The sequence below is a fragment of the Phragmites australis genome, chromosome 18, assembly GCF_958298935.1.
Source record: "Phragmites australis chromosome 18, lpPhrAust1.1, whole genome shotgun sequence".
In the NCBI taxonomy this organism is placed as follows: Eukaryota; Viridiplantae; Streptophyta; class Magnoliopsida; order Poales; family Poaceae; genus Phragmites; species Phragmites australis.
Genome location: NC_084938.1, coordinates 2,633,191 through 2,646,025, shown reverse-complemented (window position 1 = coordinate 2,646,025; position 12,835 = coordinate 2,633,191). Strand labels below are relative to the sequence as shown.

The following is a 12,835-nucleotide window of genomic DNA, read 5'->3' as shown; positions in this document are numbered from 1 at the left end:
TGTGAGATTGTAAGATTGAGTGCATGTGAGCTAAAATCCAATGTTGAGCACTTGAGTTCTCGACAAGAAGTTCTCGAAGCGTTTGTTACTCTTGGAGGTGAAGTCTCCTAGCCAGCTAGGTGTCGCCGGTGAGCTCCCGTGCTTGTGGTGAGCCACGGAAAAGTTTGTGAAAGTCGATCTCGCCTCCGGAAGGGAAGATATTAAGTTAGTGGAAGCCAAGCTCAAGTGTGACCGAGCTTGGAGAGGAAAGCGGTTGAAAGAGACTCGACTCGTTGGAGCTTCCTCAACGGAGACGTAGGATTCACGGTGGTAAATCCAAACTTCGGGAAACAAATCTTTGTGTCTCATCTCTTGTTTCCTTACTTTTAAGTTCTTGCTCAAATCATTGTGCATATTGTTCGATTTACTTGTTTGTGTGTATTTGAGTGTAGATTCTCCGTGGATCTACTTAGAATCATCTCCGGGAACACACGATATCACCTGGTTTGAGCTAGAACTCTCTACACATCCTTCTTATTCAGTTTTGGGCTCTGTTCTGTACATAAACCGGAGAATCCGGACTTCCCCGGAGTTTCCGGACCTGTACAACCCGGAGACTCCGGTCTTCACCGGAGTATCCGGATGAACAGTAATTTCAGTCATATGAACAGTGTTTTCAGCTTTTTTCAATTTGAGTCTTATTGCATTTCTTTCGCTAGATTTGAGTAGTTTTTGTCACCTTAGGATTGTAAACTTTCACACTTATTTAGGTGATTGTGCATTAGTTGAGTCTAGCATATTTAGGTTTTTCACTTGTGAAAAATCCGTTAATTTATATTCCGCTGCAAGTTTAGACCAACGGTAAAAGGGGACGAATTTTTGTAAAAACGCCTATTCATCCATCTCTAGGCGACACCATTGTCCTTTCAGTATCGGTGCTTCATGCCTTCGAATGTGTGTCGAGACGATCGACGGAATAGTCGACAATTATTCTCCCTCCTCTCATTTTTCTCCCTCCCACCAGGGTTCACGAATTCGTTCGGCCACCGAAATGCGGTGGCTGGTGAATTCTTCAAAATTCGTGAATATCGGTACGAACTCAGTAGAAATCGAATGAATTTTGTTATTTTTTTTTAATTTTTTAATTTTGAACTTAAATCGGACCAAAATACGATCACATTGTAAAAACCATGAATGTCAAGCGGTTTTCTCGACGAATTTGTGAAGCCAGCCTTCCACATCAGATTTTGCTGAGGTGGACTGGCTAGTTGCCGAGTAAGGTGGCTTACTGTACTTGCACTTAAGATACGACAAGAAACATGAACTCCAGCCATCGCACCAGAAAGACAAGCCCGTCACCAATGCATATTCTCCTTTGCCACGTGTCGTCGGGAAATACAATTTCACATATTTTTATATAGGTATGATTTATCTTTGGTTGCTCATACCTCCTATATTAATCTGTTAATTTTTTCATCTACTTTATAATTTTTTATCTATTTTTTAATATGAATCTTTAACATAAATAAAAAGTGTTGATAAATCGTATGGCTTGGTAACCTTCAAAACTGCTAAACTGTCATGCTGCCCGGCCGGCCATGAATCCAGCCGTGTAATACCACCGTCGTGTTACATTCCACCGCCGGAACCTTCTAAACTGTCGTCGTCTTCACGTCGCTTCCTCTCGCTTGCTTTCCGATCTCTCTTGTTTCCTCCGGCAGCTTCCAAGCTCACCAGTCTCGGCAGCTAGCTACCTTCCAAACGAGCAAAGCTGTGAACCTCTATCGTCCTGGTGCACAGTGCACTACGTGTGGCAGCAGCTACCATGTATGATCGGATTCGTATCTTTTGTCTCTGCTAAAGTAATATCATGGGATAAACAGTACTATGATATTATTATTTTTTAAACGGTTAGATTCAAAACTTTAAATCATTAGATTCGAAACGGATATAAAGATTATCTGCTACAGTAACTTTATAAAAATAAATTCCGATAATTTTGTTTCACAAAATCAGAGATACAAATCTTGCATGGCCACGGTGCAACATCTGTTAGCTACACTGCAACAACAGGTGCTACTAGCAGCCCGGAGACTTGCGGCTGCTATACCTAGCAAGAGACGTATCACAATTCGCACGTCTCACTCTACAACCATCGCAGATTCCACCTAGATTTGGTACAGTTCGTGGCTCGCGGGCAAAAATACAAATTTAAATAATATATTTGAGTTACTTATTAAGTATTTATCAAATAATTATGACATATAACTTATTTATGAGGTATTTATTAAGTATTTATATATATCAATTACGATGTTTCATAACTGTTTAATGTTTATTAAATAACCAGTGATTCATGTTTTAGTACAGAGAAAAATGTTGCAGTTAAAGATTAATACAAATATAGCGGGATATTCTAGTACAAACTATTTATGGACACCTACAACGATAGATATAGCATTAAATGCCTCCTTTCAGGTTGTGCATAGAGGGAAAAATGATCCGTTCAATGAGAGCAACCTAATTCAAGTTGTATCCAAATTAAATGCAAGACCGTCCTATTCTGCGTTGATCGTTCCGCTCCTACATGTAACAACCGACGACTTTATGGCTCTCTTGCACGAGCGCCGTCAAATATACCTTAGGGTGTCCGAACTAACTAATCATCCTTCTGTGCTAGGTTTCTGTACGAGGCAAAGAAGGATGACGATATTACCCGACCAGTATGCATCCCACATACAAATTCGTCATTTTCTATTTGGCCATCCTACTTATCTTATTGTTATTGATTCGAATACTCCTCTTCTGCGTTAGGCATTCCCAGAAGACACAGGGTTAATCAACAAAGAAATCTCACACTTCTTGGCGATGCATATGCTCTTCGGCGGGGGTGTGATACCTGGTTTGCGTAGAAGACGACGAAGATCAACGAACCTAAGGGGTATAAGAGTGCCCTCTACTATTCTACCTAAAAATGACGAGGCCGATGTGAACGATGATTTCATGCCACCAATACCTCGAAGTTCCATCAACCATATAGGAGAATGTTCAACGAACACTACAAGAGGACATTCACACACCACATCGATATGGTGTCCAACCAACAACGAAATAAGACTTGCTCCTACCGTGATATCTCAAGATGACGACGACGACGATTTCATGCCACCTCGCCCTCTCCCTTCGAGGCCTCCATCTCTGAAGGACTGTGATGACCGTGAAAATGATGTTGGATTTCCTAGTACCTGTCCTCACAATTTCCAACCACCACCTCGGAGACGACAACCATCTTATCCTGATAGCCTTGACTGGCACAACTGACATTCTTTCGCTAATTTATGTCGTCACTTTCCACCGTCATCTTGAGATGCTCAATGATACAAGGGTTAATGTTGTGCATGTTCAAATATACCTAAGTGTTAAGGATGCCCACTGCCTTAGAGACTATATGTTTTCTTTCTCATGTAATTTAAAATGTACAGTTACATTAGCAAATAATTTCAATTTTTTTTGAAATTCGGTAGTTATATGAAATGACAACACACCGGTACATAATTTTAAATTTTGTTGAAATTTGCCAATAACACGAAGTGCCAACTTACCGGCATAAAATAACAGTTAAATTAGCAAATCGTTTTAAATTTAGTTGAAAGTTGTCAGTTACATGAAATAACAATATACCGGTATCAGATAACAGAAGCGAACCGCAGCCGACCACGATCATATTTGGCAATTACATAAAATAACAACACGTGAAAAAAAAGTTTGGAAACAGGCATTTCGGCACACCATGTGCCGAATACACACTGTTGCCTGTATTTGGCACATTGCGTGCTAAATAAAGGTGATTTTCGGCATACTGTGTGCTGAATACAGTTAACAGTGCCGTATTCGGCACACGGTGTGCCGAAAATGCCTTTTCGGTACATCGTGTATCGAAAATAGATTTTCGGCACACTGCGTACCAAATACGGATGCTAGATTCATAAATACACCTATATATTATCTATTTTAATAAATACGCTCAGGTATATTATTTAAATTTGTATTTTTGCCTGACTCGCGTGGCCTCCTCGCACAAAAAGCTGCACGCCACGCCAAGCCACGCCACGGCCGGCTATAGTAGATAGGCCGCGTGCGATCGAGCCAGGCGCCATTTCACTTCTCCTCGCGAAGGCCTCTGCTTCAATTAAATTCGTAGTGCTACAAGAGCTAAACATCGATCAGTTTCTAGCTGCAAGCGCAAACCGATCTTCTGCGATCGATCGATGGGCGAGGCCAACGTCTCCGGCGCGCCACCAGCCGTCGCCTCGGTGCGCGTGCTCGCCGTGTCCCGCGTCGTGCCGGAGCCGGCGGGGCGCACCGCGGGTGAAGGACCTGTGAAGCTGTCCTTCTTCGACACGCCGTGGGTCGTGCTGCCGCCGATCCAGCGGGTGTTCCTGTACGAGCTACCCGGCGCCGACGAGTTCCCGGCGGTGGTCAGGCGGCTCAAGGAGTCCCTCGCTGCAACGCTCGCGCTCTACCTCCCGCTCGCCGGGAAGCTTGCGTACGTGCCAGAGACCGGCGACGTCGTCGTGGACTGCGCCGACCCCGGGGTGGCCTTTGTCGAGGCCGAGGCGGCCGAAGGCAGCGACATGGACGTGCGGCGGCTCGCGGGCAACGAGGCGCACGACATCCCGGCGTTCCTCGCCCTGGTGCCGGAGCTCGACGCCAAAGTGCTCCCGGCTCCCGTGCTGCTCGTGCAGACCACGAGGCTCGGCGGCGGCCTGGCGCTCGGCCTGTCCGTGCTCCACGCCGTCGCCGACGGCCAGGCTGTATGGAGGTTCATGGGCGCGTGGGCGGCCGCCTCCCGCGAGGGCTCGCCTGTGACCAAATCCCTCGGCCCGCCGCACTACAGCCGGGACGCCATCAACGTTCCCGGCGGCGACGAGTTCGCGCGGGAGATGCTCAAGAAGGTCGCGCCCAATCTTCCCGTGGTATGTACTCCAGTACTGGCTAACTAATTAGCAACCATAAATTAGTTTTTGATTACAGTATATATACTAGCAATTGCATACGTATTTCACACACGTGAATAATGTAGAAAATATTAGATGTCTAAGTATAAAAAACAAATATTATGTGATTAAATGTATTTTTAAAATATATAAAAGATAAATATTAGATATCTATGTATAGTAGATAAATAATAAGAGATTAAAGGTATTTTTGGAAGATTCAATTTTGCACGATAATTATTTGATCAACTCAGATGAACGGTGAAGATTATCTGATCTGTCACAACTAGTGCATTTTATAGTAGTATATATATATATATACATGTATATATATATATATATGTATATATATATATGTATGTATATATATATATATGTATGTATATGTATATGTATATGTATATGTATATGTATATGTATATGTATATGTATATGTATATGTATATGTATATGTATATATGTATACGTATATGTATATATATATATATATGCACATCTATTGAGTTACTTAAATATTTACCATTTAATGATTTTTTTTTCTTCTACAAATGAATCAATACATAGCTCAACAAAATACTCGGTCATAAACCAGATAAATGCCGTATTTCCTAAGAGGTGAATATACGCAATCTTAGTGCTATAAACACGCACAACTGCACAATCACAGCATGTCACAGGGTTGCCATCTTCGTCTTCGCACGGTTTACTTACGAATGGATCGTCGGCCGGCTGGTTCGTTGCACCATGCCAGCCGTATGCCGCCCACGGATTGCACAGCTCGGCACGAAGCAAAATTTGTGTCGTGCACAGACGGGAGCAAGCAGTGCAAGCAACTAATGGCACGCGTCGTGCGTGTGCTGGGTGTCGCGACTGACTTGCACACGGAACCGCATGCATGCAGGCCAACGCGATGGGCTATGACTTCAGCCAGCGCTTCCGGCTGGCGCGCCGGACATTCTACCTCGCCGCCGACGACATCCGGTCGCTGAAGCGGCACATCGACGCGCTCGCCTTGGCCGAGAACGCCGCCGGAGACAATGAGGCGCCCATCAGCTGCAAGCCGGTGTCGACGTTCGTGGCGCTGTCGGCGCTGGGCTGGACGGCGTTCGTGCGGTCCAAGGGCCTCGCCTCCGGGGACGACACGTACCTCATGTTCCTGGCCGACCTACGCGCTCGCCTCGACCCGCCCGTCGGCGACGGCTACCTCGGCAACTGCATCAAGGGCTGCCTCGCGAGCGCCGACGCCGGGGACCTCCTCGGAGAGCGCGGGCTCCTGCACGCGTCGCGGGCGATCCAGGCGGCGGTGGCGGAGATGGAGGCGGCGCCGCTGGCGGGGACGGAGCGGTGGATCGAGCGGGTGATGACGCTGCCGTTTGCGCGGCTGGCGAACGTGGCGGCGAGCCCGCGGTTCCGCGTCTACGAGGCGGCGGACCTCGGGTTCGGGCAGCCCGCGCGCGTGGAGCTGGTGTCGATGAACCACGACGGGGAGATGGTGCTCGTCGGCGGCCGGCGCGACGGCGAGGTGCAGCTATCCGTGTCGCTCGACCCCGCCCGCATGGACGCGTTCAAGGCGCACATCCTCGCCATCGATTGATGGGTCTATCTCCCCCGCTGCTAGCTAACTGCAACGCGCTGGGAATCAAGAACGCCATGGGCAGACGTGAACCATACAGGTCATAAGAAGTTCTACAAGTACCCAACAACTATTTTGCCGTTTATCTATTTTTTCAATCAATTGTTTCGATAGTAAAAAAGATCGATGGAGATCAGTCCTAAACTGTCTGCTTGGTTATTCATAATTTGGGAAAATTAAGGATTGGCGACAGAAGCTCTTTTGGAACAGAAGCTCGAATGTTGTTTCAGACATGAGAAACTGATAGTAAGAAGGAGAGCATGTGTTGTCGCCATGCGCGTACGGGCTTGATCGATCGGCCGGACCAATCAACGTACGCATTCATGTGTCGCCATCTCATGGCTCCACCTCCGGCGACTTACACGACCAGGACGCAAACACACTCGGCCTGCATATAACTCAAAAGAACTCAGTGGAAGTGGATTTTGGTGCTGCAAATCTGTCGCGTTTTCTAGCTTATATTGCTGAATTTAAAAGACTCCGTGTACAGGACATATTCTGAATGGCCTCCTAGACTTGCGCCATGAACAAATGTGCGATCGCATGCATGAACGAATGGCGCCACTACGACTTGCTCGCGCATATCGAGCTGAACACATTTTAGATGAAGGAATAAGATTATTTCGGCTTCTACATAAAGTTATGTACGAAGCCGAACACATATGGACATACTTTAGGATCATACAGATATGCGCACACGGTGTTCAACGCCGAACCACGACGCTAGCAGAACAAAACTAATATGTATGGCTAAACATGAACATATTATGTTTCCAGCTACGTACATACTCATGCAAACACGACTAACACATGACGCAATCAGAATATCATATTCTATCGTGCCTGCAAGACTCGTAATACATCCAAATCAAGACTAGTGCCAACACCATCTTCTTAGAATCTTAGTTGCAAACAAGACGAAGCCGGTGGCTAGATAGATCTAGCCCTCTAGCTCCAATCCAAAAAAGGTTTCGTCATCGGTGACGCACGTGCGCTTCTTCTGTTGTCCGCACACGTGTGTCAGTGCCACCTGCTCGATCGACTTCATGGCCGATCATGCAGGGGGCATAACGACGGAGCCACGTCGTAGGCTTTCAGGAGCTAAGCTAATTTACCAAGTTTCCTCGAAGTTAAATAGTTTCGGACTTCACCAGGTTAACGCGCGAGCCGCGATCCTTCCCGCTCCCCATTTTCTGTCGCGGACCTGTCCTCTCTACATGCATGTACTCCTCTAAAGCCTCACTTTCTGCTAGTATTAATCACAAAATGGTAAGAAATGTCGCTTTCGATGACATAGTATGGTTCGATTGTTATACTAATTCATCCTAATCACTTCGAATGATCATAAGTTTTTCATTAAGTGTCCGTTTCGAATTCCGTTTGCACCATTATATTCTATTTAATAAGTTTAATTTACAAAACGAGATCCTGATTGCATATATTTTGGAAACATATATATCGGTTAGCAACTTATGAAAATTGTCAGCAACTTGGTGAAAAAAATATATAGCAATTTATCGATAAAAAATAGGGTACCAACTTTGGTAAACACACGTAGCAATTTCACTGAAAGAGTTTGATAGCAACTTTAACCATATATATGCAGTGGCGGGCACAACATTTTTATATTTGGGTGTACATTGCAAAAAAAATTATTTGATAACTATAAATATTAAACTAGTGCCCACGCGTCTGTTGCTCACCTTCGCCGCCCTCTGCTCCTCCTCCTCCTCCCCCTCATTCCTCTATATCGCCCGCTCCGTCCTCCTCCACGTTGCCCCAAACGCCACCACCTTCCTCTCTCTCCCATCAATCTCGCTCCTCTCTCTATTAGTGCGCCGCCCCAAGCCGAGAAGCTCGTCGTCCCTCTCCGGCTTGGATCCAGTGGCCGGATCCCCTCTCTCTCGGAGCTCCGCACTGTGGAGGACCTACGCGCCGAGATCCAAAGCAGCAGGGTCACGCCAGCAGCTGAGAATGCAGGGATGTGCTCATCAGAGGTCTAGCCTGGTTGGAGAAAGGATGGAGCAGCAAGGACTCAACAGAGTGCTTGCCGATTTTGGAGACACAGCATGCGCGAAGTCTGACCAGAAACTAACAGACATAGCCGAGGAACAAACAAGGAAGCGGCTCAGTGGACTTCCTGAAGCTCCTGAGTGGCTGGACAACTCTGATCCTTGGGTTGTGGTGGAGCTCGCACTGCTGCTTAGTGTTGTTCGACGAAATGCTCCTGCGCCCCATCCCGAGGTGCTACCGCCATCCATGGAGAGGCTGGATCCAATGCTCGCCAACGTGTGTGCCGTGGTTGTGTTGTGTTCGTGCTATGGATGCATGGCTTCTAGCCAGGCCGGTGTTAAGTTTGTGGTGCCTCCGCCGTGGGTGCGTGGCTTCTAGCCGCGCTGGTGTCGAGCTAGTGTTTGCCTCTAGTCGTGCGTGCCTCCACTGCCGCATGCGCACGTTGAGTCATGTGTGTATCTCGCGCTGCTGCTATTGTATGTGAAGCAAGTAATTGATCGCATAGAACTTAATGAAGCATTGCATCTGTATAGTTCGTATGCGGAGAGATTTTTATCCTCTAGTGTGAGAGAGTAGATTATTTATGGGAGGATTGGTATGGATAAAAATTAAAGTTTGTATGAATGATATATCTTGTGCAATTTAATTATGTATTTTCGTATTTTACAAATAAACTACAAGTTCGATCGAACGAGAAACGTGTAACGAAATGGTAAATAGGGCACCCAAGACAGATAAAGTTATTTCAAACTTTTAACATGCATAAATAGCAATCCAATCCATCCAGAATTTAGTTACCAAATAACGAACCCTCAGCTTTCCAAAATCTAAAATCTAAAAACTGATTTTCAAAATCTACAGCTAAAACAAATGAACCTTTAACATCCACCTTTTGATGTGCTGGTATAGTCCTATGACCCCATACTAAAATCCACGTGCCTTTTAGGATTTATCATCCTACTCTCACTCAGAGTGACTCCACATTTCATTGAGATAGCCGAAATGCACGCAAAATTTAGTGTCATATTCTGAAACTTCCCGCTATTTCAGATTTGTTTCCATTTTCTTTGATGGTTAATCTTGTGCGCGCGCTAAAGAACCTCATGGTCATAGAGATCAGCAACATGATCATAATTACACAACAAGACCAGGCCCCAAAAAGGCACAAGGCCGCCGCAAAACAAGGCAGCCCCCAATCTCCGGCAGCCTGGCGACCCGACAAGCCTAACCGCCAAAACGGCATCCCGATCACGCATTGCCCGCCACAAGATCCAACCCGCTTCTTGCACGGCTGCCATTGCCAAAATCGAGCCTCGCCGGCCGCCGCGCACGCGCCCATGGGCTTCGCCATCCACCCTGCCCCTGGCCGCCCAAACGACAACGCCCACAGCTGCCGCGGCAGCGAGCCATCCGCCAGAACACCCCCCGCGGACAGCACCCGGACGTCGTCCATCTCGTCCCTTGACGGCACCAGCGACAGCGACGATGGCAGTGGCAGTGGCCAGCAGCCGGCGCGCGCGCCTGGGCACACGCTGGAGGCGCCGTCGCGGCGGCACCTGTCGGGGCGCCACGGCTCCCGCCCCGCGCGGCTGTTCCAGAAGCTGCGCCACGCGCTGCCCGTCCTGACGCTGACGCCGCGGTGCGGGCGGCTGCAGGTCGGGTCGCCCGGCGAGATCACGGCGGCCTCGTCGTCGTCGTCCTCCATCGTGGGCTCCCGCCCGGTGCCGCACGTCATGTCGTTCTCGGGCGCCTCGGGGCCGTGCCGGCGGGTGACGGGGACGCTGTACGGCCACCGCAAGGGCCACGTCGCGCTGGCGCTGCAGGAGACGCCCCGGTGCCTGCCGAGCCTTGTCGTGGAGCTCGCGCTCCAGACGCATGCAATGCTCCGCGACCTCGGCAACCCCGCGGGCGCGCGCATCGTCCTCGAGGCCGAGCGCCGCGCGGCCTCAGACGCGTCCGGCGAGGGTGGGAGCTGGGCCCGGAGGCGGTCCCGCGCGCCGCTGCTTCTGGACGAACCGGCGTGGACCATGTTCTGCAACGGGAAGAAGACCGGGTACGCAGTACGGCGCGAGGCGACGGACGACGACCTCACGGTGATGGAGACGCTGCGGGCGGTGTCCATGGGCGCCGGCGTGCTCCCTGGAAGGCCATCATCGCCGGCCGACGCGGCGCCTTGGCAGGGGGCGGACGACGAGGTGCCGTACATGCGCGGATCCTTCGACCACTTCGTTGGGTCCCGGGACTCGGAGTCTCTGTACATGGTCGCGCCCCAGGGCGGCGGCACCGGCCCGGAGCTCACCGTCTTCTTCGTCAGGCTCTGACTGCCATTGCTCTCTTCTTGCCCCATGCAAGCAAGACGATACAAGGACATTCATCTAGCGCCGCATATCGTAAATTCGTGAAGCCTCGACAACGAGCTTAAGATGCACTAGTATAATATCCGTGCTAATGCTAGGATAACATTTGGTAATGCAAATAAAATAATTAAAAAACAATATATGTTTTGGTAATTAGATATAGAATGAGATAGATATAAGAATTCATGCCAAAAAGGAACTATACAGAGGGTTATTATATTATTAAATACATAGCCACATGTGTAAAATAATATTAACTTTTATATATTTTGAAACTATCTAAATTCTGATGCGCTTAAGAAATTTCTATATAACTTTAGGAATATTGTCTATATCCTTTACGAGTAATCGACTTATGTTCTCTTCTCTAATTTCCTTAGTTGTACAGTCCCTTATCAGTAGTTCTCAACTGTCAGTCTTGCTCCCACCTTAACTTTACGCCTTTGACGCATATAATTGCTTCTCTTTGCGCACCTTAATCTAAGCCGGTAATGTTCTAGGTCTTCCGAAAAAAATCACTGAGAAATCATAGAGAACAATGCACATTTGTGTGGCGAACTTTGTATTGTGACGCTGACACCGGCAACCTCAAATAGGGACCTGATTTTTATACAGTTCCTAGATTACTGAGTCTCTACACCGATCCTAAATATAAGTCTATTAAAATATCAACACAATCTCCAATATGCCATTTTAACTAATAATAGTTGTAAAAATAAATTATTGCAAATAAAAAGACTTATATATTATGATAGAATTTTTCCTATTTGTAAAAAGGCTGACTCGAGTGTGGATGACGTCGCCTGCAGCTCCAACATGGTCACCGTGGTAGCCTCGATTCATGGGCTAACTTGGTTTATCGATTGCGCTTCATTAGTTCAAACCAGTTTGACCAGTCTAAACTAGTCCTTGACCAGTTAGAACATTTGGAGCTGGTCTAAACTAGTTTAGATTGATTAGGAACTGGTTTAAACTTGTCTAAGAACTGGTTTAATTGGATCACTCTATACCTATTTCCAGTCTACACCTCTCCTGGATCAATTGAAAGGATTGAATCGAACTCATACATCATTGCCTCTCTCTATTCTTGCTCAACCACACCACCCTCTCCTCTCTCTATCCTTCTCCTCCGCACATGCCACTCGGCGGGAGGAAGAAGATCAACAAGGCATGTGGTCACCGCGTTTCATTGCTCTCAAAATTCAAAACACTAATAAAATAGTCATGAAAAATTCTAAAAAAAAAATATGTTATAGAGGATGTTATAATCTATCTCAAAAAAATTCAACTCAAACAATTACTTTTACAATGAGAAACAAGAAAGACAAATGTGTGGGTGTTGGTTGGTTGTGATAGAAAATTAGCCTACGGAAGCGATGGATTGATCTACCTACACAAATTTGTCTTTTTTTCTCATTGTACAAATCTTATTTTTGTCTGAATTTTTTTAGAACTAGATCATATTATCCTCTGCAACACATATTATTTTTCAAAAAATTCATGACTATTTCGATAATATTTTGAATTTTAAAAGGATAGATATGTAATATTTTGGAACGTGGTGAGCCCGACCACGACCACATGCCCAACCATGTGGTCGTGATGCTGATGCTGGTTGGCTCAGTGGCCACGTGGTGAGCCCGACCATGACCAAATGCTCGACCAAGTGGGAGCCCAACCACGACCATATGCCTGACCACGTGGTCATGCTACTAATGCTGGTCGGCTCAGCGTCCATTTTCAAATTTAAAATACTATGGAAATGCCAACCTTGTAGGTGTCGATGAGCGTGGTGTGGATGGAGGAGTTCTGGTCCCGGATGCGTTGGAGCGCGGCAGTGAGGATGAGCGGGACGA

At 47.0% G+C, this 12,835-nt stretch overlaps 2 protein-coding genes across 2 annotated transcripts; both read left to right on the top strand.

Annotated features, from left to right (window-relative positions):
• The first annotated feature begins 4,058 nt into the window (after positions 1 to 4,058).
• On the top strand, positions 4,059 to 6,976 carry LOC133899739 (phenolic glucoside malonyltransferase 2-like). Its single transcript, XM_062340793.1, has 2 exons — positions 4,059 to 4,955; positions 5,878 to 6,976. Exons 1-2 carry the CDS (start codon positions 4,248 to 4,250, stop codon positions 6,568 to 6,570), a joined length of 1,401 nt encoding a protein of 466 aa, XP_062196777.1. The 5' UTR covers positions 4,059 to 4,247; the 3' UTR covers positions 6,571 to 6,976.
• A 1,652-nt stretch (positions 6,977 to 8,628) lies between these two features.
• Positions 8,629 to 10,943, top strand: LOC133899431 (uncharacterized). Its single transcript, XM_062340416.1, has 2 exons — positions 8,629 to 8,920; positions 9,673 to 10,943. The coding sequence occupies exons 1-2, from the start codon at positions 8,629 to 8,631 to the stop codon at positions 10,941 to 10,943; spliced, it is 1,563 nt and encodes a 520-aa protein (XP_062196400.1).
• The last annotated feature ends 1,892 nt before the right edge of the window (positions 10,944 to 12,835 follow it).